At 46.0% G+C, this 27625-nt stretch overlaps 1 protein-coding gene across 1 annotated transcript; it reads left to right on the top strand.

The window, feature by feature from the left end:
* Window positions 1–679: 679 nt before the first annotated feature.
* Window positions 680–27625, top strand: HID1 (HID1 domain containing). The gene is made up of 19 exons (XM_031965766.1): window positions 680–874; window positions 6156–6305; window positions 8478–8648; window positions 11105–11215; window positions 11831–11937; window positions 13854–13970; window positions 18038–18260; window positions 18612–18668; window positions 19596–19736; window positions 20214–20304; window positions 20480–20631; window positions 20805–20883; window positions 21534–21698; window positions 22154–22381; window positions 23373–23506; window positions 24004–24084; window positions 25171–25262; window positions 25688–25846; window positions 26435–27625. The coding sequence occupies exons 1-19, from the start codon at window positions 809–811 to the stop codon at window positions 26496–26498; spliced, it is 2388 nt and encodes a 795-aa protein (XP_031821626.1). The 5' UTR covers window positions 680–808; the 3' UTR covers window positions 26499–27625.

Here is a 27625-nt window from a genome sequence, read left to right as displayed (position 1 = left end):
AGAAAAGGGGAAGATGGGAATTGGAAAGGAGCAGAGGAGAGGAGAGGGGAAGGAGGGAAGAAGAGAGAGAGAAGAGAAGAGAAGAGGAGAGGAGAGGAGAGGAGAGGAGAGGAGAGGAGAGGAGAGGAGAGGAGAGGAGAGGAGAGAGGAATTAGATATCCTCATTTGGAAAAGGCTAGGAGAAATAAGGAAAAAAGGATATGAGGAAAAGAATGGGGGACAGGAGTGGTAAAGAAGAAATAGGGGTAGGGGATGGGATAGGTAAAGGATAACTAGAGACAGAAATGGAATTATGGAGGGAAACGTAGGGAAGAAAAGGACAGGGCCAGACGGGAAGAAAAGAAACGAAAAGAAGAAGAGAAGGGATGGCGGAGAAGGCGACGGAGAGGGGCAGAGAAGAGGGATTTCACACAATACGCATTTAACAAACGTTGCTGAAGCGATGAAGTGGAAGGAACCAAAACAGGGACTGCGAGGAGGGAGAGAGGTGGGCGGGAGAGACAAAGAGCGATGGTGAGCGAGATGCGGAGAAGGAGGCAGCGAGACACATCGGAGGGATGGGGAGGGACGGAAAGCGGAGCGAGCAGGACCGCGGCGGGGGCCGAGCTGGCCAGTGATGGGGAAGGGGGCGGGGCGGCGGTGGGGAGGGCCGCCGGGCGCCTGGGCTGGAGCGGCAGGTGCCGGCGGAGGGCCGGGCCTGGAGGCGGAGGCGGAGGTGGAGCGAGGCGGGGACGCGCGGGGCTCGGGGAGCCCGTCTCGGCCACCGGGAGAGTAGCCCGCGGCGGTGGGGCCGGGACCGGGGGGAGACATGGGGACGGCCGACTCCAAGCTGAACTTCCGGAAGGCGGTCATCCAGCTCACCACCAAGACTCAGGTGCGGGCCGGGCCCGGGCGTCCCCTCCCCGCTCCTGCCCCTCCCCATCCTCGGGGGCCGAGCCCGTCTGCACCGCGGGCTCTGGCAGCCTGGGGGAGCCGGCCGCGTTCAGGGCCACGGCCGCCTCGGGGGGACGGCCGGGGAGGGGGTGGGGCGTGATGGGGAGCGTGCGGGCGGGGGAGGGGCCCCCGGGAGCCCCCAGGCCCCCGGCCCGGCCGGTGGTTGCCTAGGCTGACGTGTGCCTCCGCCTGGGAGCAGCCGGCCGGCAGCCCGCCCCCCCGGGCACGATTCCCTCCCGGGTTCCGGCTCCCCCGCCCGGGTGCCAGTCGGCCCGGACGCCCAGCCTTCGGTGACTCAGTGCAAACAAAGCCGGGGCCGGGGGGAACAGCTGGCGAGCGGCGGCTGTGGCCGGGGCCTCCTGTCGGGGCCCAGCGGGGAGGGGGCGGCGGTCCCGTGCCCCAGAGCCCGACCCGACTGCGTGCGTGCCTGTGAGCGCGGGGTGAGGGGCTGCGGGGGCGCCCCTTGTTGCCGCTTCTCAGTCACAGAGCCTCGGGGCGGACGGGTAGCGCGGGGGCGCAGGTGTCCCCCACCAGCTGGCGGGCTGCCGCGGAGCCGCAGCTGCATCCCAGCCTCTGACCCCCGGGGCCCCGGAGAGCGACACCTGGAAGCGTCCGGGGGCCGCTGCTCGCACCCTCCCCCCGCCGGGAGCCTCTCCTTGCCCCTCGCCCTCGCGGCCGCTCCATTATCCTTCCTTCCCACCTCGGCCGCCCGGGACCTGACCCCGGGCTTGTTCCAGTCAGATGCAGAGACGCCCGAATCGAAAAGCCCGGGATGCTTATTAGAGCCCTGTTGGTCTGGTTTTATACCCCACGAGGCAGGGAACAGCCCCGACCTGAGTCACGGGAACTGAGTCTCAAACCTGGCTCTGGCTCTCTAGCATCCGGGTCTTCTGGCCTCTGGGCCTTGGGCTCTTTTTTCCCGTGAAAGAAGGGTGCTGGTCTGGGCGGCCTGAGCCCTCTCCAGCTCCAGAACTAGGGCCTTTTGAATTTAGCAACAGGTATTAGAGACGGTCGTCTTTGATTTCTCTTGTTCTGGCCCTTTGTGGCTTCATACTCCCCGGCATGAGGCCATTTATTTTTCACTGCTGGCATTGGGCTCCGGGCGGAACACTGAGGCCCCTTCCCCGCAAAGCCGCCGGGCCTCCTCCGCTCGCCAGCTCCTGCTTTCCCCGGACTCCCGGGCCAATGCCTCATTGCTGCTTTGGAGCAGAGGCTTCCCAGCTGAACTAGCCCTATCCGTTTCCAGCTACCCCCTTGACCCCAGGCTCAGTTCTAGCTGGCACAGATGGCCAAATCCGTGGCTTTGTGGGTGGGAAAGCCAAAACTGGGGGCAGAGCAGAGGAGGGGCCAAAGACAAGTTCCCATATGTGGGGTGCTACATTGAAGGGGGGAAGCTCTCTTACTTGTCTACAAGAGCCATACGCCCCGGGCTGAGAAATGTGACCTGTGGCTCTGGTTCAGCGGATGTTGATGAACTTTTTAAGAGCCTAGTAGGTGCTTGGTCCCCAAAGGGATCTAGTTTGGTTTAGAAGCCGAGTTGAGAAAAGGGCATCTGAGAGTTTTTTCTTTCCAGTGCTCTTCCCTACAAAGCCCTACTTCATACCCTTTATCCCTGATAGCAATCCCAGCTCTGAGAGAGGGCCATGGAAGGGGTTACTTTTGTTATGAAAATGAGGAAAGTGAGCCTAGGTTTCCCTGCTAAGGTCTGCTTTTGTACCTTCTCTCTGGATGAGGAAGGGAGGAACAGGGACCTGGCTGAGGGAGCTCCAGGCCTCAGTCTCTTTGGGACCGCGGGATTTGATTTGATGGCTCTGGTTAGGAGGTGAGAAGAATCCAACAGCCTTTTCCTGTGACTGAGCCTGGAGGCGCCTCTCTGACTTTCCTGTGGTGCATCCTGTTTTCTTCCTACCCCCATAGTCCTGCCCCTAGCAGTGGAGCTGACCCGCCATCAGAGTGCCTTGTAGTTAGTTCTCAATGGCTTTCTATTTCCTGTCCCTTTCCCTAAATGGGTGGAGTCCTGATGGGAAAGTTAGGGAGAGAGTGTAGTGGTGGTTGTTTTGAAATCGTTTTGAGCATCTCAGCTGGATAAAATTCTAACTCTTCTGTCTGACATTCAAAGACCTGTACAACGCAGCGCCACCCTCTCTGACTTTTTCTTATTTTATTCCTTTCCATCAGCTCTGTGGTCTAAACTGGGCAGTCCCAGGAAGACGCCACCATCCCTATTAGCCACCTGGTCCTGTCTTTTCAGCCTGGGGTAGCAATTCCATCTAATGAAATCTGAAGAGGAAGGGCATCAGCAGGGCATTGGACAGTCGCTCCCAACGGCAGGCATTTGTGATATTTTCTAGAAGAGATAGCATTCAACTAGGGCTTTATAGAAGATTGAGAATTTAAGCCACAATTGTTGGGGGAGGCAGAGAGAAGTTATTGCAGGCATAGAGCATAAATAAAGGCATGGACTAGGTGGTGTAGTGGATAGAGGGCTGGATCTGGAATCAGGAAGACTCATCTTCCCGAGTTTAAATCTAGCCTCTGAAGCTTACTAGGGTCTGGAAAAATCCCTTAACCCTGTTTGCCTCAGTTTCCTTGGCATTCTAGAGGTACTTTCCTCCAGGTTGACTTTTGAGAGAACACTCAGTGGAATGGTGGGAAAAGAAGTTTGATTGGAAAAAGCTGAGGATGGTGAGTATAGTAAGGTCGCATTGACCATTGACAAATTTTCCCAATAAGTTTAGCAGGAAAAGAGAGGAGAGAGATGGGATGACAGTTAGCCAGGGTAGAATTCAATTCAAGAAACATTTTTTAAGTGTTAAAAGTACTACTTAGAAAGATTAAATACTTATTTTTTTAAAAGGATTAGGAAGACAGGCATATTTATAAATGAAGAGGAAGGATCCAGCAGGAAGGAAAAGATTGAAAATACATGAAAAGTGCAGCTAGATGGTACAGTGGATAGAACACTGGTTCTGACTTCAAATCAGATCTCAAACACTTGACATTTACTAGCTGTGTGATCCTTATCAAATCACTTAATCTTGATTGCCTGACTGAAGAAGAAAAAGAAAGAAAATACAGGAAAGAGCAGAGATGATTAATGGAATTAATACATCAACCAACAGTTTTTTCTTTTTAAAGGACCTACTGTGTGCCGGACACTGTCCAAAGTGCTGGGGATACAAAAACTTAAGTGGATAATCTTTGCCTTCAAAGTGCTTACATTCTATTTATCTTTGTTTATATGTATGTGCATATTTACATATTTATATCTGTTTATTAAGCACTTACTATATGCCAGTCATAGTGCTAAGCATTAGAGATCCCAAACCAATGAGACAAAGTGGTCCCAGTTCTTAAGGATCGAATTATGTTTAATTCTAAATAGATACAATATTTTGGGAGGGGAGAGACTAGCAGGTTTGTGTGTATGAGTGTTTTGGGGATGGGGTGTTCAGGAAAGGCTTCATGTGGGAGTAATTACTTGAACCAAACTTTGTAGGATAGAGGTTCTAGGTAGGAAGGAAGAAAGGAAACAAGCATTTATTAAGCACCTGCTATGTGCTAAGCACTGTACTAGAAAGACAATCATTTTAAACATATTTCCAAATTAGTCATGTTGTGAAAGAAAAATCAGAACAAAAAGGAAAAAACACAAAAAAGAAAAAGCAATTTTTAAAAGGTGAAAATAGTATATTTCAGGTCACATTTAACCTCCATAGTTCTCATTCTCTCTCTCTCTCTCTCTCTCTCTCTCTCTCTCTCTCTCTCTCTCTCTCTCTCGATGCGAATGGCATTTTCCATCCCAAGTCTATTGGAACTGTCTTGGATTATTATATTGCTGAGAAGAGTTAAATCTATCATAATTGATCATCACACAATCTTGCTATTACTGTATGCAGTGTTCTCCTGGTTCTGTTCACTTCACTCATATGACATTCCAGGCTTTTCTGAAATCAGCCTGCTCATAATTTCTTTCCTTCTCCTCCTCCTCCTCCTCCTCCTCCTCCTCCTCCTCCTCCTTTTCCATCCAAAGTTTATTAGGATTATTTTGGATCATTGAATTGCTGAGAAGAACCAAGTCTATGGTAGTTGATCATCCTACAATCTTGTTGCTATGTACATTGTTTTCCTGATTCTGCTTGTTTCATTCAGCATCAGTCCATGTAAATCTTTCCAAGTTTTTCTAAAATCAGCCTGTTCATCATTTTTTATATTAATATTCTTCACCTGCATTTGCCATAACTTATTTAGCCATTTCCCTACCAATGGACATCTACTCATTTTCCAATTCTTTGCCATCACGAAAAGATTTGATACAAATATTTTTGCACATATGTGTCTTTCCCCCTCTTTTATGATTTCTTTAGGATACAGACCCAGTAGTAGCACTGCTGGATCAAAGGGGATACACAGTTTCATAGCTCTTTGGTCATAGTTCCAAATTGCTCCTCAAAATGGTTGAATCAGTTCATAACTCCACCAACAATGCATTGGGTCATAGGTTTCCCACATCCCCTCCAACATTTATCATTATCTTTGCCTGTCATTTTTGCCAATTTGATAGGCATGAGGTAGTAATTTGCAGTTCTCTAATCAATAGTGATTTTTTTAAAAATTTGACTACAGATGTCTTTTATTTCCTCATCTGAAAATTGTTCATATCCTTTGACCATTTATCAATTGGGGAATGACTTGTATTCTTATAAAATTGACTCAGCTCTCTCTATATTTTAGAAATGCTGCTCATCATTTCTTATAGTACGATAATATTCCATTACATTCAGATACACAACTTGTTCAACTATTTCCCAATTAATGGGCATCCATTATTGCTCAGAATAAAATGTCATGATTTTGACTCTTCTGACCGCAGTATCCAGTCCTTCCTGGAGACTCTGTTGTATTGGCTGGACTCCATTCCTCAATAAGTTCTTTTGTTTTCCTGTCAACACAGTAATCAGATTCCTTATTGCAGTCTCCACTGCCTCCCAGTAAGGAACTCAAAGACTTTTGTGGGATTCTCCCCAAAATCCATTTGATCATGGGGTTTGTCTGGGACTGTTGAGGAAAACATTGATAGTCCCTTCCTTTGTATTTTGAGATCACTTTTGGCCAAGAGGCAACTGTGGGTGAGCCCTTTGTCTCTTGCCTAGTCCTCAGGATTGAGGGAGGGAAGGTAGATGAGTGTAATGACATTTCCCAACCCTTCATCTCCCTTTCAGCCTGTGGAAGCCACTGATGATGCTTTCTGGGACCAGTTCTGGGCAGACTCAGCCACCTCAGTACAGGACGTTTTTGCACTAGTTCCAGCAGCAGAGATCAGAGCTGTTCGGGAAGAGTCACCTTCCAACCTGGCCACCTTATGCTATAAGGTGAAGGGCTGCCTTGGGGGGTTAAAGTTCCTTGATGGGGGCAGGGAGGCTGGGGAGTATTTCTTGGCAAAGATTCTGGAGTGGTTTGCCATTTCCTTCTCTAACTCATGAGGAAACTGAGACTAGTGAGGTTAAAGTGATTTGCCCAAGGTTACAAGCTACTAAGTGTCTGAGGCCATATCTAACCAAAGACAAGACATTTTGATTCCTAATTCACTGTACCTGATGGCATAGCTAGGTAGTGCAGGAGATGGAATGCTGGGCCTGGAGTCCGGAAGACTTTATGATTCAAATCCAGCCTCAGACTTCCTAGCTGGTATCTTAATCTGTAAAATGAGCTGGAGAAGGAAATGGCAGATGGGGTCATGAAGAGTTGGACATGACTCAGTAACATCAGTGACTAAACCTTTTCCCTATATACCTCAGATTTTTGTCTCTTCCACTTACCTGTTTGACTTCAGGGTTCCAGATTGAGCAAATGATGAGTTTGGGTTTTTATTCCTAAATTGGTGTTTGAGGTGGGGAGCCTAGATGTCTCTGACTCTACTTCCCTTTCTCCTTCCCCTCTCTCTATCTGTCTTGATCTCTCTATTTCTATGTGTGTCTCTGTCACTGCCTTTCTTTATCTGTTTTTGTCTGTCTTTCTGTCTGATCTCCGTCTCTGTCTTCCCTCTTCCCTTCTTCCCTCTTTCCCCTGATCTCTCTGTCTTTGTCTCCCTCCCTCTTCTTCCCTTCCCTTCCCTCCCTCTCCCTTTCTTTCTTTCCTCCTCCTCTTCTTCCTCCTCCTCTTCTTCTTCTCCCTTCTCTGTCTGTCTGTCTGTCTGTCTCTCTCTCTTTGTCTCTGTGTCTGTCTGTCTGTCTGTCTCTCCGTCTCTCCCTCTCCCTTTCCCTCTGTCTGTCTGTCTGTCTGTCTCTTCCATGTACCTCCTACCATCCATCTCTGAATGCTTATTTCCTGCTAGCTGGGGTATCCCCTCCTCATTTCCCCAGTATTGTCAGGGGAGAGGAGTATGTCTTCTGGAGTTAGAGCTTAGAGTCCTCTTTTCTATAGACTGTATAGATTTCTGTACCTCAGAGCTGCCGCCTGGACCCAATGGGCCTCTGCCCTCTGGATGGTCAGAACCACAGGGAGCAGAGACAGGAGAATCGGGAACCAAACAGAAGTTTAATTTCACAGTGAGCAAAAGTGACTTGCAAGCAAGGAGGGGACCTAGGCACGTGTTCTGGGGCCCCATCCCTCGTGGGAGGGAGACCTTGGGCTTCTCTCAGTGGTTGTGCAGCGAGCTGTGGCCCTGACAATAAGCAGGAACAGCAACAATGTAACAAGTTTGGTTCCTAACAGGGCTTCTGACCAGAACTTGTTTGGGCTCAGAGAACACGATGCTGGTCAAAACAACACAATAGCAGTGATTTGCCAGAGGGTGAGGTCATCCAGAGGATGGGTACAAAGGATTGTTGGTATGTCAAGCTCGGGACACAGCTTGCTTGCCGGACCTTAGCTCTGGAAAACAGGGTATCTCCCAGGAATTTGACGGAATTGGGAATATAGAGTAAGGTTGGGCTGTGACCCATTCCCCGGCCTAGCACTATTAGGGCCTCCCTTCTTTTGAGGCCGGTACCAAATTGGCACAGACATTTTGCTTTCTCTTAAAGTTCTAAGCTATAGAAAAGGGGACTCTCCACAATATGTTTTGAAAGATAAAAAGCTTTAACAAAGAAACAAAAAGAAGAAAAAAGGGGGACTCTAAGCTTTAACTACAGAAGACATACTCCTCTCTCTTGACAGTACTAGGATAATGAGAAGGGGATACTCCAGCTAGCAGAAAATAGCAGACAGCTAGCTGGTTACCTCAAAATTAGGGGGACCTGAATTCAAATCGGGTTTCAGATACTCAACACTAGCTGTGTTACCCTAGGCAACTCTTAACCCCAATTACCTCGCAAAAAAAAAAAAAAAAAGAAGAAGAAGAAGAAGAAAAAGAATTATCAATACTTCTTAAACCTTTATTATGCTGGATGCTGAGAATACAAATACAGACGTGAGACTGATCCTGCCTTCAAGGAACTTACATTCCAAATGGTTCCTTCTAGCTTTAATTGGAATAATGTGATCCCAGTGAACCTAATTTAAGATGAGTTTCTTGTCTTTCCACCTTCTTTCCTTAATGACAGGCAGTAGAGAAGCTGGTGCAAGGGTCGGAGAGTGGCTGTCACTCAGAAAAAGAGAAGCAGATTGTCCTCAACTGCTGCCGGCTCCTCACCCGGGTGCTGCCCTACATCTTTGAGGATCCTGACTGGAGGGGCTTCTTTTGGTCTACGGTGCCGGGAGCTGGCCAAGAAGGGGTTCGTGTGTGTGTGTGTGTGTGTGTGTGTGTGTGTGTGTGTGTGTGTAAGAGATAGAGAGAGATAAAGACAGAGAGAGAGAGAGACAGAGACAGAGACAGAGAAGGAGGGAGAGAGGAAAGGAGGGAGGGAGGGAGAGAGACAGAGAGACAGAGACAGAGAGAAACAGAGACAGGGAGAGAGACAGACAGAAAGAGAGAGATAGAGACAGAGACAGAGATAGAGACAGACACACAGAGAGACAGAGAAAAGGACAGAGGGAAGGAGAGAGACAGAGAGAAAGAGAGACAAAGACAGAGAAGGAGGAAGAAAGGGAAGAAGAGAGGGAGGGAGAGAATTAGAGACAGAGACAGAGAGAGAGAGATTGGGGCGGGGGGTGTGAGGAGAGATAGAGAGAGAGACACCGAGACAGAGAAACAGAGACACAGAGAGACAGAGATAGAGACAGAGACCGAGGGTGGCTGGAGGAGAGAGAGAATTCATGTCTATATGCCAGGAAAGAGGGGAGGAGAAGAATAAGAGTTAGTATGTCGGGGGAAAGGGAAGGGATTTGTAGGAAATTGGCAGTCTGTTTGGGGGCATATTGAGGTTTGTCTCAGGCACTAGTTCTGTGATCCTGGGCTAATCATTTCCTTTCTCTGCATCTCATCAGCTTCCTCATATATATAACACTTATTTCACAGGATTGTTAAAAGGATCAAATGAGTTAACAGGTGTAAAGTGCTTTGTAAACCTTTTGTTGTTGTTGAGTTCAGTGATCCCTTTTTCTGGAGTTTTCTTGGCAAAGATACTGGGGTGGTTTGCCATTACCTTTTCCAGCCCATTTTTCAAATAAGGAAACTAAGACTAGGAGGATTAAGTGACTTGCTCAGGGTCATATAGCTATTGAGTATCTGAGATAAGATTTGAACTCAAGTATTCCTGATTCCAGACCCAGGGCCACTTAGCTACCTACCCTTTTTGCAAGCCTTAAAGTGTTATATAAATGCTAACTGCTGTTTTTACTCTTTGTTTATATTATTCATATTAATTTTATGAAGTATCATTTACATCAAAATGAAGATGTTATGTAATTTCATGAATCTCCTGAAATAAGGGAGTCTGTAGATACCCAGTTAAGAACTCCTGATCTAGTTCAATCTTCCCATTTTAGAGATGGAGAAAGTAAGACCTTTGGGGGAGGGTGGGGAAGGTGTGATTTGCCCAGTTAGTGGCAGAAGGGACTGGAGTTTAGTTTTCCTACACTAAAGTGATGATTTACCTTCATTATACCCTAATGTTATTTTTTTGGATCCCTGCCTGGGAAGTGGTAGTGAAGAAGTGAGAACTTGGGCTGATGGGTAGAAAAGAGGATGCAAGACTCTGGGTCTCCTCTGCCTGTTGTGGACCTGTTTGCTTCCCTCTCTCTCCCCTGCCCCCATTTACCCCAGCTCTGCCCTCTTGGGTCTTTATATTCTCCCACCAGGGTATTAGGTCTACTTGGGGTGGGACAAAGGCAGAGTTGGAGAGGAAGACTGGGCAGAGAAGGGGAGATTAGGATAGTGCCCAGGGGTAGGATGATGGAGAACACCAGGGGGGGTGCCTTGGGTTCCAGGCACCCCAAAGCCTGGATGTTTTCCACTTGGAAGGAACTGTTGGGCCATATGTCACTTAAGTCTAGGATATCTTCCCCTTTCCACAGTCTCTTGAGTCATATCCCAGGAAAATGGCCTGGAGGAAAGAGGAAGAAACTTGGAAAGTGGAAGGAAGGAAAGCTGCTAACTGAGGACATTGGAGAGAGGACACACATGAGGACCTTTGAATCTCTCTGAATGACTTATACCCAACTTCTTTCCTGGGAGCCATTACCACCACCACCACCAGTAACTGGCATTTAAATAGCACTTTAACATAGCCAAAGCACCTTACATGTGTTATTTCTTTTGATCCTCACAAAGACCCTGTGAGATAAGCCCTATCGTCATTCCTTTTTTAGAGATGAAGGAAGCAGACTGTTGGTCAGTCACACAGCTCAGTTGTCTAAGCAGGATTCAGACTCCAGAAGTCTTCTCACGGTCACCTGGCTTTCTGCTTAGCCAATTGACCCCACTGTTTCCTGACATTTACTGTCCTTCAAAGCAGATGTCCCTATAGTGAGATATCCCACCCCTTTTGCCTTTCAATTCAAGAAACATTTATTAAGTACTGTGCTAAGGCTGTGCTAAGTGCTGGGAATACAAAAAGAAGTAAAAGATATTGCTTGATCTCAAGGAGCTTACAATTTAATGGGCAAGATATCGGGCAAACAAATTGTCTAAGAAGGAAGCTATTTACAAGATAAGGAAATCATTTAAAGAGAATCCTACAAAGAGGTGAGGAGCTCCTGACGCTTCTTTCCTGCATCTTGTGTCTGGGTGCATTGCCCCGGCAGTGTCTGACTTCTGGGTTTCAGAAATCTCTACTCCTGTTGTTGGCAGGGTGAGGAGGACGAGAATGCCCGGCCCCTGGCAGAGTCCCTGCTCTTGGCCATTGCTGATCTGCTCTTTTGCCCTGACTTTACTGTCCAGAGCCACCGAAAGAGTGCCGTGGTGAGTTGGGGTCCATAGGCTATGTCTGTTAGGGGAGTGGAGACATATTCATGGGCTTTCTTCTTTGTCCTATGGGTGGCAAAAAATTCAGTTTCTACGGGACTGGATGGTCGGGGGATGAAGGGGCAGTGTGGATAATGGCTAGAGTCAGGGTGGCTTCTGTGCCACAGCTGCCCTAGGGTAGAGAAACTGGGAAGCCTCTTGTCAGGAGAATGGTTCCAGCACAGATGTTCATTGTCCCTTACAAGTTGGTTTCTAGTGGGGGTAGAATTAGTTCCAGGAAGGGAGTTGTGCTTCCCCTTAGACCTTAAAGGCATTCTGTGACTCCCCTCCTCAGGCTGGCCCCCTTCTCCCTCACTGCCCATACCCCCAACTTCACACTCTGTGAATGGATATTAGAGTGAAGGGGGTAAATAACTCTCTACACAAAACTCTCTCTTCCTTCATATGGCAGTAGGCTTGGGGTGGAGGTGAGGTAGGGGAAGGGCAGGGCTGATATAAAAAGGGCCAGAGTTTTGGAAGAAGTGGGAAATCATCTCTAGTGATGCTTTTAAGGAGGGGAGGCCACAAAACCCTTCCCCCAGCCTGATCCCTCTTTCCTGCCGTCTTTCCCAGGACTCGGCAGAAGACATTCACTCCCTGGACAGCTGTGAGTACATCTGGGAGGCCGGCGTGGGCTTTGCCCACTCTCCACAGCCCAACTATACCCATGACCTGAACCGGTGAGCCCAGTAGGAGTCCAGACACTGGAGGCCATGCATGGTTGTGAATGCATGCTCTTGCTGGTGTCTGGCACAAGGAATTTCTTCCTCTTCTCCTCTCCTCCTAACCAGCCTGACAGGGGTTATAAAGCCTTGCAGGACTCAGTGCCGGAGAGAACTCTGGCGGATGCTGAAACGGAGTGTTTCCAGAGAAATCACAAAACTGGGAGAGAATATAATCCATCAGATGACAGGATCCAAAAGAATTTGGACACAGCAGAATGATGCATTGAACTTAAGCATGAAATTTAATAGATATAAATGTATACATATATTTATGTATATATAAATATACAATATATGTATATGCACCATAAATATGATGCTCTATACTTGGATAAAAACAAGATAAACTTCCCTAGCCTGAGCTGAGGGAGGCATGCACTCAGATAGTTGTAATGCCCAGAGTAAAAGAAGCACTTGTGCAGCTGTACTTTGTCTTGGTCTCACCGCACCTGGAATATTGTTTTCTATATAGAATGTCCCATTATTTGAAAGATGATGAATAGGGAGAAAGGTCGAGATCATGGTAGGCAGTAGATCAGTAAACCTTTATTTAGCCCCTGTGATGTGCCAGGCACTGTGCTAAGCACCGAGAATGCAAAGAAGGACAAAAGACAGTCTGTGCCCTTGAGGAACTTAAGCATGAAATTTAATAGATATAAATGTATACATATATTTATGTATATATAAATATACAATATATGTATATGCACCATAAATATGATGCTCTATACTTGGATAAAAACAAGATAAACTTCCCTAGCCTGAGCTGAGGGAGGCATGCACTCAGATAGTTGTAATGCCCAGAGTAAAAGAAGCACTTGTGCAGCTGTACTTTGTCTTGGTCGCACCGCACCTGGAATATTGTTTTCTATATAGAATGTCCCATTATTTGAAAGATGATGAATAGGGAGAAAGGTCGAGATCATGGTAGGCAGTAGATCAGTAAACCTTTATTTAGCCCCTGTGATGTGCCAGGCACTGTGCTAAGCACCGAGAATGCAAAGAAGGACAAAAGACAGTCTGTGCCCTTGAGGAACTTAAGCATGAAATTTAATAGATATAAATGTATACATATATTTATGTATATATAAATATACAATATATGTATATGCACCATAAATATGATGCTCTATACTTGGATAAAAACAAAATAAACTTCCCCAGCCTGAGCTGAGGGAGGCATGCACTCAGATAGTTGTAATGCCCAGAGTAAAAGAAGCACTTGTGCAGCTGTACTTTGTCTTGGTCGCACCGCACCTGGAATATTGTTTTCTATATAGAATGTCCCATTATTTGAAAGATGATGAATAGGGAGAAAGGTCGAGATCATGGTAGGCAGTAGATCAGTAAACCTTTATTTAGCCCCTGTGATGTGCCAGGCACTGTGCTAAGCACCGAGAATGCAAAGAAGGACAAAAGACAGTCTGTGCCCTTGAGGAGCTTACAGTCTAATATCATAGGAGGATTTGGTTGAAGAAACTTCTCTTGCCTTTTTAAGCTTAGGAAAGAAGCTATTTGGTGGGGAGACAAAAGGGAGGTTTTTTTTTTTTAAAGTATTTGGAGTATTGTCATATTAAAGAAGGATTAGATTTGTTTTTTGCTCTGGTTCCAGAGGACAGAACTAGCCAGGAGTGATGGATAGCATCTAGAGGGAGACAGATTTCAGTTGGAAGAAAAATTTTAAAAAAGTAGAATGTGTTGGCTTATAGATTTCCCCATGAGTTGAAGGCTTGATGTAGGGATGGTTGGTCAGATACAAGTAGACCGTTGAGGCATTTTCTAACTCAATGATTCTTGGTGAGCCCTTGAAGCAGGGGTCTGTGCCAGGCAGGGAGCCCTTTGGGTCCTGACTGCCTCCTCTACTTTCTTAGGACTGAACTGCTGAAGTTGCTTCTGACCTGCTTTTCTGAGGCCATGTACCTGTCCCCATCTCCTGACTGCAATAGTGCCAACCCCTGGGTACAGTTCTTCTGCTCTACAGAGAACAGGTGAGACTTGGCTCTGTGTGTGTGTGTGTGTGTGTGTAAATGGTCAGAGGGAGAGTTTGGAGCCTTGATGATGCAGAGCTGTCCTCTCCTAGTTTTGTCCTGTGCTTTTATGGCCACCACATGTTTTAGGGATCTACTTTTTGAGGTAACGAGGGTCTTTTCATTAGCTGATTCTAGGGACCTGCTCCCCCAAGTGGCGAAAATTTGCATGTCACTATCATCCAAAGACTTCTTTTATTGTGGTCTCTAAAGTTTTTGATCATGCAGTATATCAGTAAAGAAAATGTTGAACACGCACCCCAATATTATGTTTATTTATTGATAAATTACATACATATAGCACTATATTGATATGTATTAGATATGTGCAAAAATAAAATTTTTAAAAGAATGAGATAAATATGAGATTTAAAAAAATGATGAATACATGATCATTAAAGATGTAAATACATTTTCTCTAACTAAAATATTATTAATAATTTATATAGTCAGAGCAATATGATTAAATGTACTTTATTATTTTTTTAAAATCTTGGCTTAATACTCTGTTAAAGAGTGATTAGAAGATCTCATTCTAAATTTGGAATATTTCTACACTTGGTTTTATAGATGTTGTAGCTGAAAGATACAGATGCATAGATCCAAATGTAAGGAATATTTAGTTAATTGTGCTTACTAAAATTCCCAAAATCATTTTCTAATGCAATTCATTGGTATTATATTATTGTTAAAATTCAGCTTTCTTACAAACTAAAAATGATGTTATATTCTCCCTATTTTTGACAAATAGATTAAAAACTTACCAAATCTCATAGTTTGAAAGATTTTTGAAATGTTAGGAAAATTTCTGTCCGTGTTTTTAAAGTGTGCAGAAAGTTTTTATAAATGACACATTTTCAGCAATACAAGCTTAAGTTTTTAAATGTCCTGCTTTTCCTGGTGGTTTCATGCTTTTATTAGTCAGTCAGTAAATGTTCATTAAATACCTACTATGTAACGGGTAAGTTTGGGGAATTCAAAGAAAAACAAAAACAATCCATGATCTCATGGAGCTCATACTCTAATTGGGGAGAACAACGTACAAATAGGCAGCTGGGTAGTGCAGGATAGAGTGCCCTTGGAATCAAGAAAACTCATCTTCATGTTCAGATCAGATACTCACTAGCTGAATGACCTTGAGCACGTCATAACCATGTTTGCCTCAGTTTCCTCATCTGTAAAATGAGCTGGAGAAGGAAATGGCAAATCATTCCAGTATCTTTGCCAAGGAAACCTCAAAGAGCATCTGGAAGAATTGGATACAATTGAAAAGACCAAACAGCAAAAATGTACAAACAAGCTTTATGGGATAAATGGGAAATAACAAGGATAGGATAACATAGGATAAATGGGAACAACAAAGGGAAGGCAATAAAATTAAGAGGGATTTGGAAAGACTTCCTGGAGAAGTTGGAATTTTAGCTGGAAGATATTACTAGCTAATGTTCTAAGGCACAGTATACATTTAAGTCAAGATTAATCATTAATGACTAACCATTAAATATTAATGGATATAAATCTGTATTTCAAATATTTTTATTTTTAAAATATTTTTAAAAAATTAACAAAAACTTATTTTTCCTCTCCATACTATCACTGAAATGGAAAAAGAAAAATTGAATACTTGTAATAAATATGCATATTCATGCAGAACAAATTCTTGTATTGGTCAAATACGTCCAAATTTATACAAATAGCATGTTTTATTATTAGTCCTCTGGAGTCATGGCTGGTTATTGTGTTGTTAAGAATTCTAAGTCTTTAAAAGTTTTTACAATGCTGATATAATTGTATAAATTTTTCTCTTGGTTCTGCTCACCTCACTCTGTATCAGTTTATTTAATTCTTCCCACGATTCTCTGAAACTATCCCCTTCATTATTTCTTATATCAAAAAATTTTATTGATAATTTTTATTGGGAAAAGTTGATTTCTTAAAATTCTGAATAAATCATTTTTGTTTTTTTGTAATGTGACTGATAAAGAGATCATAGGAGGAAGAGGAAACATGTTAGCTGCGCCATTTTCTTTTTTGCCTGTGATCACATTATTAGTGTTATTTTCAATCTATGGTTTTAAGCAGGGATTTTTCTGCATTCCTGTCCATTTTGTGAGGGATAGTTGAGTTCAAACTGGATAACAGAATAATCACATGCACATAAGCTACAATACAGAATTCAGAATAAGGATGCCATCATCTGCCTCACTATTATATCTCTCATATTTTTCTCAAGACACTTTCCTAGGTGACATGACTGACATATAGACTGCATGAGTGAGGTTATCAGTTTCAATCAGTATCTTAAATATTAGTAAAAATTAATTCTTTTTTAGGATTAAAAATAAATCTAAAGTGAAGTTCTAATATTTTCTTTCTACATTCCTTGAAGGTACATTCATCCCTCTTTGGAGACCACTACTTTATAGTACAGAACAGAACACTCATTGTCCTGTTCTGAACCCTCCGGGATTATAAAAAGGAAGACGGAAATAAGATTTCCTGTTCTAACCTATATGGGTGTGTAATGTGATGGATTTATTTGAATAGACACCCTTTATATATAACATCTTCAAAAATCCAAAAAACTGTAGTAAGACTTCTGGGATGCCTTGTATTAGGCTGTTATCATTGTTCATTTTCAGTTGTGTCTAACTCTTCATGATCCTGTTTGGGATTGTCTTGGCAAAGATATTAGAGTGATTTGCCATTTCTTTCTCCTTTCCTTTGATATTTCTTTTATAGATGAGGAACTAAGGCAAAGAGGGTTAAATGACTTTTACATCTTGTATCTGAGGTCAGATTTGAATTCAGAAAGATGGGGTTTCCTGATTCCAGGCCCAGCATTCTATTTACTGCAGCACCTAGCTGCTCACCCTGTAATATACTTAGGAATTTTGAAAGAAATTTTACTTACATTATTTTTCTTAAATAACCTCTACTCTACCTCTTTTCTCTGAGAGGCATTGTAATGTGGAAGACTGAGAGAGCACATAAATTCTAATTCTAGTTTTTCCATTTATTATCTCTGACCTAGAACAACTAGCATCACCACACTTTAATTTCTTACTATTTTACTTACTACTATTATTATTTTAACTAAGTAACTGCCTACCTACTTCATAGGATCAAATGTGAAATACATAATATAATAATAAATATAACATGTAGAAATACATGCATATATTTGCCATGTATAAATATGTTAATATGTATTCACAAAAATATATTTATATATTTCCAACTCACCAACACAATGGTGCTTTGGAAACTGTAAAAATTGCCATATGGTGATAGTAACAATAATAATTACAGTGCCTGGTACATTAAGATATACTTTATTTAATAGATAGCACTATGGGTAGTAAGGTGGTGGAATACTGGGCTTCAAGTTAGAAAGACTTGAATTCAAATCCAGCCTCAGACACTTCCTAGCTGTGTGACCCCGGGCAAGTCCCTGAATGCTGTTTGCCTCAATTTCCTCATCTCAAAAACGAGCTGAAGAAGAAAATGGCAAACTACTCCAGCATCGCTGGACGTGACTGAAATGACTGGATGACAGAGTTTTTTGTTCCCCTCACACCTGCCCCCATCCTGACGTCAGTTCTCCTAATGGTGTTCTTAATGTCCCAGTAGCATTTAGTTAAAAGATTGTTGGATAATCTGACTCCTGAGGACTAGAGTAGAACCCTAAACCTGTCACTTCTTGCCTGTGTGACATTAAACAAGGAATCCAAGTTCTTCAGGCTTTGAATGAGGAGGGGGAATAAGAGGAGCTCCACGGGCTCTGTCTCCATGGCGGGCATATCTGACTGCCCCCAAAGGGACCCTGGGTGAGGAACGCGAGCCTCCCATAAATGGACCTGCTGTTTTTTGTCATTACCCCCACTCTTGATGGTGAGCCCTTCTCCCCCCAGCTGCTCACTTCCAGGCTTGGGCCCAGGGAGGAAGGGCCCTCTCCCGGCCCCGGCCCCTTTCCCGAACCTCCTTGAGCCTGGGCAGCCCCCACCACAGCCTTCTTTTCTGTGCAGACATGCTCTTCCACTGTTCACCTCTCTCCTCAACATCGTCTGTGCCTACGACCCGGTGGGCTACGGGATTCCTTACAACCACCTGCTGTTTTCGGACTATCGGGAGCCCCTAGTGGAGGAAGCCGCCCAGGTGCTCATTGTGACCTTGGACTACGACAGCGCCACCAGCAGCAGCCCCACTGTGGACGGGACCACCACGGGCACCGCGATGGATGACGCGGATGTAAGAGCCCACCTCCTCTCCTTTGGGCCCTGGGGGCTGTCCCTGAACTGTTTCTGCCACTTCCCCCCAGACCCAAGGGCGTGGGTAGCTGTGAGCTTTCCCATATCAGGAGCCCAGAACACAGTGTCCTAACTGGGCACCCGGGCTTGGAGCACGCTCCTCCTGTGCCCAAGATGGGCAGATGGGCACTGAGACTGCTGCCGGGGGATACGTGATTAGTTTTATGATGTAGTTACTTGACAGAGCATATCCAGGTCAAGATCCTGCCAATGAGCCTTCCAGGAGAAGGGGTGGGGTAGGGTCCAGACTTTATTAGCTCTCACCAATAAGAGTGCCTGTCCCTCCTCACAGCCTCCAGGCCCTGAGAATCTGTTTGTGAACTACTTGTCCCGAATTCACCGTGAGGAGGTGAGTCCTTTACTGGTCCCATTCAACCAGGCAGGGGCAGAAGCCCTTTCCCCATGTGGAACCCCTGAAGGAGATGCAGAGAAAAATCAAGCCACGGTCCCTGTACTCAAAGACCCCACAGCCTAGGAGGAAAATCAGAATGGAAGTAGACACAGACCCGTGCACATGCTTGTACATACACACGCGTGCACAAGTGCACATAAAAGGTTATAGTAATGTGAGTGGTACAGAACATGTGCAAGGGAGAGAGAGGGAGGGAGGGAGAAAAAGGAGGAGGAAGAAAGAGGGAGACAGACACAGAGAGAGTCAGAGAGAGACAGAAACAGAGAGAGAGACGCACACAAAGAGACAGAGACTGAGAGAGAGAGAAACTGAGAAAGTATTTTATGCTTTAAAAGGTGGAGCCTGGAAGATGGTGAAAAAGTTGAATTGGCCTAAACTAGGGAGGAATCAGGATGGAAAGATGTCTCTGAAAGAGAAAAAATTGGAGTGAAACTTTAATGGAGTTTTGATTGAGTGTTTTGATTGAGGAGAGGAGATCTCCTCTATTAGGAGAAAGAAGTGGGAAAGGGCATAGTCCTTAGTGGGGACAGCAAATAGAGTGGTTTGCTTCTCTTTAGAGGTAATAACAATAGAGAATTGTGGGACAGTTTATATTTTGTGGGGACTAAGATGTAACAGCAGTAGCTGGAGTCCTGGCCTCCTGGAAATGTACCTGGCTTATTGTGGGGAGGGTCTCTTACTCTTAAAGAGTCAATGGACATGAAAGATTAAAAAGGTTATGATAGAGGCAGATGTAGGGAAAAAACTAAAAGTTGAGACTGAGTTTAAATTTGATGCAAGAGGTAATGGTGTGAGAGCAGGGGATGGTGGGAATCACCATGGCTCTCTAGTCCTAGGCTGGCTCCCAACCCTGTATCACTACAGGATTTCCAGTTCATCCTTAAGGGTGTGGCCCGATTACTCTCCAACCCACTGCTTCAGACATATCTGCCTAACTCAGCCAAGAAAATCCAGTTCCATCAGGAATTACTAGTTCTGTTTTGGAAGCTCTGTGACTTCAATAAGGTGAGCAGCCTTCACTGGACTCTCTGGGAAGGAACTGGGACCCTCCCAAAAGAGATCGCTCAGAAATAGTATAGGAGATCTTCTGGGTCCACTTGAAGCTGGGGGTTGATGGTTGTGAGTTGTCTTGAGTTAGCTCAGAAATGGGGGATGATAAAGATCTTCTGGATCCACTCAGAGATGGGAGAGAGGTGAGGATTACTACTATCTACTCAAAGATGGTGGAATGAGGTCTTCTGATTCATAAAGTCATCTCAGAGATGAAGAAGGTAAGTTTTCTGAGCCCAATTAGAAATGTAAGGAGTGAGATCTCCTGTGCTCACTTAGTGAAAGTGGTTGAGGTCTCATATAGGTATGGGGGGGTTGAGGTATCTTGGGACCTTTCAGAAATAAGGGGGCTTAGGTTTGGAGCACCAGGCCTCCTCCCCATTCTGATCCAGGCCTTTCTTCCTCTGCTTTCATCTGCCTCCCCACTTTAAGAAATTCCTCTTCTTCGTGTTGAAGAGCAGTGATGTGTTAGACATCCTCGTCCCCATCCTCTTCTTCCTCAATGATGCTAGAGCTGATCAGTGTGAGTTCACGGGGGAGAGGGCCCCTGGGGAGCAGGGAATTCAGTCTCTCTCCTTCCACAAATGATCCACCCCATCTTACATGCCCCAGACCTCCCCCCATTTCTCGCTCCCCTTTCTGACCTTCCCCTTGTCTGTTCATTGTGGCCAACACGATTCCTTCCCCACGTGTCACAGCTCGAGTGGGTCTGATGCACATCGGAGTTTTTATATTGCTGCTCTTGAGTGGAGAACGCAACTTCGGGGTTCGGCTGAACAAGCCCTATTCTGTTCGAGTTCCCATGGACATCCCTGTCTTCACTGGCACCCACGCTGACCTGCTCATTGTGGTGAGAACAGCTGCCTCCCCTCCCCACCAGGCAGGGGTCTTCAGTCCCCGTCCTTAGCCCAGGGGAAGAGGGGAGGGAGCAGTGAGGCTGCCTCCTACCTGACCCAGGGGCTGGTGGACGGTCCAGACTGGTGCTGACCCCCTCTCTTTCCTCTTCCTGACCCTGCTCTTTAGGTGTTCCACAAGATCATCACCAGCGGCCATCAGCGTCTACAGCCTCTCTTTGATTGCTTGCTCACCATCATAGTGAATGGTAAAGGTGGTGAGAGGCCCAGTTATCCCAGGTTTCACCACCAGGGAGCACCAGGTCATCAGGCCTGAAAGTCGCCATGGTGGCTTCCAACCTCCCTGGCTCATTAGGCTGATAGTGCACCTTAAGACCAAGTTTGTGCTGACGTGGTGTCTAGAGCAGCTGGATCGGCTTTCCCTGCCTCCTGTCCCTGGGCTCCTTGGGGAGCAGATCACTAGTGGGGGTCCTAGGTATTCTGACAGAGAGCCCAGTTTCACTTGAGATTTGGGGGAAGTGGGAAGGAAGCCCTGAGTCCAGCTTCAGATATTTACTAGGTGTGTGACCTTGTCTCTTACCTCAGTTTCTCGTAGATAAAATGAGTTGGAGAAGGAAATGGCAACAATTTCAGTATTTTTGCTAAGAAAATCCTAAAATGGGGCCAAAAAGACCAAACCACACAGCAAATTTTTATTATTATAGACCCAATTTTGGACAGAGTAGGGGCTAGGGGCAGGTAGGAGAGGCACTTGCTTAGGACTTTACACACAGAGGTTTATGTTTCAAAGCAGATAGGGGACCTTGGGGTGGATGATGCTTTTCATCCCTTGCCTAGGCTGTGTGGTTTGGGTCCTTTGGGGGCCCTCCCAGAGTGACTGACCCTTTCCCCCTTCCAGTGTCTCCATATCTCAAGAGCCTGTCCATGGTTGCAGCCAATAAGCTACTCCACCTTCTAGAGGCTTTCTCTACCACCTGGTTCCTGTTTTCTGCTGTCCAGAACCATCACCTGGTCTTCTTTCTCCTTGAGGTCTTTAACAACATCATTCAGTACCAGTTTGATGGTGAGAACTCTCCTGGCCCATCTATCCATTAACCCTGTCTCCATTGTTATGGCTTCTTAGATCCCTGGGGTCACTCTTGTAACCTAGTTAGGGAGGGGGCTATTTGTACTCTTCTCCCAGATAAAGGAATAAATGTGATCAGAGCCTCTTTTGAAGTTGTTGCCTGGGCTCCCAACTTCCAAGGTTACATCTGGTTTATAGGTACCTTAGGGTATGGCCAGCTGGCTTGTCTTAGGGTCAGCTTTTTTTGATGGCTTTCACCAGTCCCTTTTTACCCTCCCCCATGGGTTTCTTATGCTGTCTCTTACACCTGGGATTTTGTTCCTAGTTCCTCCAAATTCACCATATCTAGCAAATCTATGTGAATGGAGTAGGAGTATATTTTCTCTTCCCAATAACCTTTCTGAGACTAGGAGTAACTACTGCTTTGACCCACTTCTCTCACCATTTCTTAGGTAACTCAAACCTTGTCTATGCCATCATTCGAAAGCGAAGTGTCTTCCACCAGCTGGCCAACCTGCCCACAGACATGCCCTCCATCCACAAAGCCCTGCAGCGTCGAAGGAAGACCCCAGAGACCTTGTCTCGAACCAACTCCCAGGAGGGTGTCTCCATGGAGGGCTCTTGCCCTGCTGCACCTGCTGAGCCGGGTACCCTCAAGACCAGCCTTGTGGCTACACCAGGTCTGACCCTGGCATAGCGGTGGCAGGGATTGGTTCTTGCTAGCTTTGGATAGCCAAGGTGCTAACATCACCTAGGCAGTCATTTCTCTTTAATTTCTCTCAAGGAAATAGTTACCAGGAAGTGGTCATGGTAGGATTATAGATTGCTAAAGCCATTAAATGCAGTCTGGCTAGCAACCCAGAGTAATTAAGGGACTTGGCTAGCACAGTGGTTCTGAAAGCTGGGATCCAAATGAACAGGGATTTCCCTGCTGCAGTCCCTGCATGTCAAATAGATTGACCCAAACCCTAGAACAGGGCTAGAAAAGCAATTTCTTAAATTGCTTTTCATGGGAAAAACTCCATGGGTAGGTTTTAGAGAGTTTATGAACTTGGATGAGGAAAAAAATGTACATCTTTATTTCCACTAGCCTCTAACTGAAATCTAATCCTTTCTTCAGTTATGAATTTTAAAAAAATATTTTGAAAAAGGTTTTATAGGTTCACTAGATTTTCAAAGGGTGTCCATGACACAAAAAAGTTAAGAATTCCTGGGCTAGCTAGTAAAAATTGGAACCCTGATATTGTGAACCTCCCACTCCCCTCAACACAAGCAACATATTCATATTTGCACATTTCCCTTGGCTTCTGGGTTTGTCTCTTCTATTGCATCTTGATATCAGTAATTATTTTCATGATTATAAGAAGACTGGAGAGAAGTGGATCCTGCTAAAAAGTCATCATATGTAACTTGTGTGGAATTTCCCACAGGCTAAATCCTTCTAGTGCTATATTTTTTCATTACATTAACCCATGGGTAATATTAATTAATCATTAATTTAATATTAATGATGGGGTAGAAAAGGAGAAACTTTAGAATAGGCTAAATGCAGGAGAGGGAAGCTTTGGATCTGGGGTATTCACAGTTAGGCTGGGAGTGGGGAGGGGAGAAACGTGAGCTGTGCACCTGTCGCCCAAACATTCACCAGTCCCACTCCACTCCACCCCCAAGGCATTGACAAGCTGACGGAGAAGTCCCAGGTGTCTGAGGACGGAACAATGAGATCTCTGGAGCCCGAGGCCAGTCGGAGCCCGGCTGAGAGCAGCTCCCCGGCCAGAAAGAGCGAGGGAGAACAGTGGAACGGGGTAAAAGCCGGGGCCCAAGAGAAGGCTGTGGGTGTCTCTGAGAGTATGCAGGGCCTTGGCTAGGGGAACACGTGACTGCCCCCCTGGGGAGCTGTGAGCCCTAGTGAGGCTGGACTTCTCCCTGTGGTTTTGGGTCTCTTGATCCGGTGGGAGAAGCAGAGTTGGTTCCCACAGCATCTGCGGAGCTTCTCTTCCTTCCTGTCAGGGTGATGGGCCACACACCCCTGCCCTTTATCAGGGATTGGCCTTTACCCCGGCTTACCAGCCCTAAACCTGTCACAGGGGCTGGTCCGGAGGGGTGGGGCTCGGGGGCACCCATGGCATGAACCTGAGGGCAAAGGGTGCCGGGCTCGAACTTCCCCTGGGCTTGTTCCCATTGCCCGAAACCGGCATGATGATTGGCTTGGACTCTGAGGCCATGACTGGGAAAGCTGCTCCCTTCATTTCCCTTCCCCCCCCCCCCATGTTTCTCTCCCATTCCCCTTTCTGTGCTCCAGGAGCCTGGCCAAGCCTGTCGAGAACAGCAGCAATCGCCCACTGCTTCAGCGGGCGGGCAGTGGAGCCCGACTCCAGACTGGGTGAGGCAGTGCTTGCCCTGGCTCAGGGGGAGGAGCTGGAGGGCCTGGGCAGGCTGTTTGGTGGGGGTCCCTATCCCCTATCCAGGGGACCTTGATCTCAAGTGGGCCTTGTAGCCTCCTGCACATGAACATGCATAGGAAAACCGTATACACATGAGTGTGTGTGCAAACAAACCACACACCTGTGCATACACATGTGCGCGCACACATGCACATGTAACACACACATGTGCCTGCAGAAACATGCACGTGCATACATGTGTGCATGTGCACAGACACTACAACACACATCATAGCAATATACATACTCATACATGCACAACATGCATTGCACATGCCCACATGCCCACACACGTACATGTAAAATGCACACATACATGCTTATATATGCACAATGCATACATGCACAGTCATATATGTATATGTGCACATACACATACACACTAGATACACACACACACACACACGGCAGCTAGACAGTTAAGTGGATGGAGTGTTGGGCCTGAGTAATCTGGCCTCAGGTACTTACTAGTGTGTGGTTCTGGGCAAGTCAGGTGACTGTTTGCCTAAATCCACTGGAGAAGGAAATGGCATATGACTCTGATAACTTTACCAAGAATACCCATGGATGGTGTTGGGGTGCTCTGGCCCATAGAGTCGGAAGCATTGGATGCAGCTGAATGACTGAATGATAACAATAAATATATGTAATATTGTGTACATATACATGAGTATACATATACACATACATATATAACACTCTAAAAATATATTATATGTCACAGAATGTATCGCACTTTGAAACTCTTCAAGTGCCATATAAAATACATTCTGGTTAACATTTCTTGGTTCTCCAGTGTTTTTTCAACAAATAGTCAACAAATTCACATCCATGTGTTTGATTTCAGTCAGTTTCCAGCCATCCTGTTTCCGTGCTTGCCTAGGGGCTGATTTCCCTGTTGGGGGTTAGATGCTGAGCCGAGAGATGGGGGCTTGAGCACAGCACCATTGGTTTCTCATGTGCTGCCCCACCCAGGGCCTGATCCCTTCTCCTTTAACCCTGGTTGGGCTCTCTCCACCCGGTAGGTTCTCTCTTGGAAGTCCAAGCTACCGCTACAGACCATTATGAGGCTGCTGCAGGTGCTGGTGCCTCAGGTGGAGAAGATCTGCATCGATAAGTGAGTCTGAGGGGGAGGCCTGTGACTTGAGGGGATGTGGAAAGACCACTGAGCTTGGAAAATGGCAGGAGGAAGATTATGAGCCCTTCACTGGGCATCCCGTGTTCCCTTTTAGGAGAATAGTAGTGGCTCATATTTCTGTGCTTCTCTAAGGGTGAAAAGACACTCTTTCCACAGTAACTCTGTGAAGCTCATATGGCAAGTCATCATTCCCTTATTTCACGTGAGGAAATTGTGGCTGAAACCAGTTTAAGTGAGGTTAGGGTCACACAGAATCATTCTAGAATTCAGACATGTGTCTACTGATTCCAAGCCTAGGATCTCCCTTCTGCTCCTTATTGCCTCTATAACTCTGCCTAGGGTGCCCTTGATCTTTCCGTAAGAGACAGACAGAGAGCCCTCCCCTCTTTTCCATTCCCCCGCAGAGGGCTGACTGATGAATCAGAAATCCTCAAGTTCCTGCAGCACGGCACCCTGGTGGGGCTGCTGCCTGTGCCGCACCCCATCCTCATCCGCAAGTACCAGGCCAACTCGGGCACTGCCATGTGGTTCCGTACTTACATGTGGGGCGTCATCTACCTAAGGTAAAGCGGCAGGAGAGCTGGGCACAGAAAGGTACCCGGCGTGCTGTTTAGTCTCCAAAGGGACAGGGCTCCCCCAGCCGTAGCTGCTGCCATGTCAGATAGGATCGGTGCAGCTGTAGGGATGCTTCATCTGGCGTCTCTCTGCCAAGTAAATGATTTCAAGGGGCTGGTGAAATTAAGTGAGAAAAAAATTACATCTTTACTTACATTAACCTCTAATTAAAATTGAGCTCTTCCTTCAATTATGGATTAAAAAAAAACTTTTATTTGGAGAAGGGGTCCACAGATTTCACCAGACTGCCAAAAGGACCTGTGACATAACAAAGATTAAGAACCTCTCCTCCAGAAAGACTAACAGGGCATTATCTCCACATCCTCAGGTTTCAGGAACCAGGACTTCTCTGACCCAGAGTCCCAAGGTTCCTAGTCAGATGGATTTAGAGGGTGCTTAGTGTAGGGAGTCAGTTGGATGTGAGCTTTGCTCAGAGGAGAAGGTGAGGATTTGGGGAACAGCCTGCCCTAATTCTCCCCTCACTTGAATTCACCTAACATCTCTGGGGGTTTGGCCCCCACCTCTCCTCCCCATAGGAACGTGGACCCACCAGTCTGGTACGACACTGATGTGAAGCTGTTTGAGATCCAGCGGGTGTAAGCAGAAGAGAAGAGAAGAGGAAGGAAGGGGTTGGAAGGGTTGAGTGCCAGGGTGATCCCTCGGCCCTTCCCCCATGCCTGGTTCTGATTCCTCCACCTTCAGACTGCCATTTCAAGCTTCATTATCACTTTGACCTGAGGAAGGGGTTGGGAGGTGGGAAGGGCTAACTTCCCCAAGAGTTCTGTCCAGGAATTAGGGAAATGTGGGGAACTAGCTGTGCCCTTTCCCCACAGCTGGCTTATGAAGTTCTCCTGCCTGGTGGTACAGAAAACATCACAGATGGGAAGGTAGAGTCAAGGAAGGGGAAGCTTCCTCTGCTAAGAAGATAGATACCTCTTGGGGTCCTAGGGCCAAATTTCTACCTAATCATTACATCTCTTCCATTTCAAGCCTGTATTATAGCCCTGGCTCCCTGGAAGACTTGGTTCTACACCACCCTTTATATAGTCACTCTCTTCTTTGACCATGTCTTTCAGATATGCAGAGGATCCTGAGTGTCTCAGAGGGATAATTTTAGATTAGGGTCTTCACTATCTGGGGAAGTTGAGGTTTGAATGCTGGGATGCCCTTTCCCTCTTATTCATTCCATATCCAATGTACCACTGAGACTGAGCAGCTTGTAGGAAGAAATGGGCTGAGAGAGCTTTTTAGGGCTTTGTTTTTGAGGTAAGGAGAGGGTAACAGTTCCAACTCAAAGTTTGAGTCCAATGGCCATGGCTTAGGTGATCATCTATGTTCTCATGTTTGTACAAAAGTCCTCTCCCATGGGAACCTTTTTCACAAACTATTTTCCAGAAAGGAATATGACAGGGGAAGCAGTTCTCTTCCTTTATTCTAATTACAGCTTTATCTCTAAGGGCAGAGAGCCTGTTTCTCTTCATGTTGGATAAATGGAGGGGAATCAGGGGGAAGGCAGTCCAAAATCCCCTCCCCCTGCTTCCCCATAGCTTTCCCAGGTGGCTCCCCCGAAACCTTCAGTCCTCAGCTCTGTCCTTCAACATTATTCCTTCAAATGTGTCCCATCCTTGGCTAACACCCACTCTCAATACAATCTTAACTTTCATGCACTAGAAACGCACTGTACAATCTGCTACTTTTCACAAAATTAAAACCTCCCTTTTCCTGGC

This window comes from Sarcophilus harrisii, chromosome 4, assembly GCF_902635505.1.
Source record: "Sarcophilus harrisii chromosome 4, mSarHar1.11, whole genome shotgun sequence".
Taxonomy (NCBI): Eukaryota; Metazoa; Chordata; class Mammalia; order Dasyuromorphia; family Dasyuridae; genus Sarcophilus; species Sarcophilus harrisii.
Note: the sequence above shows the minus strand (reverse complement) of the source record. Positions and strands in the feature narration are given on the sequence as shown.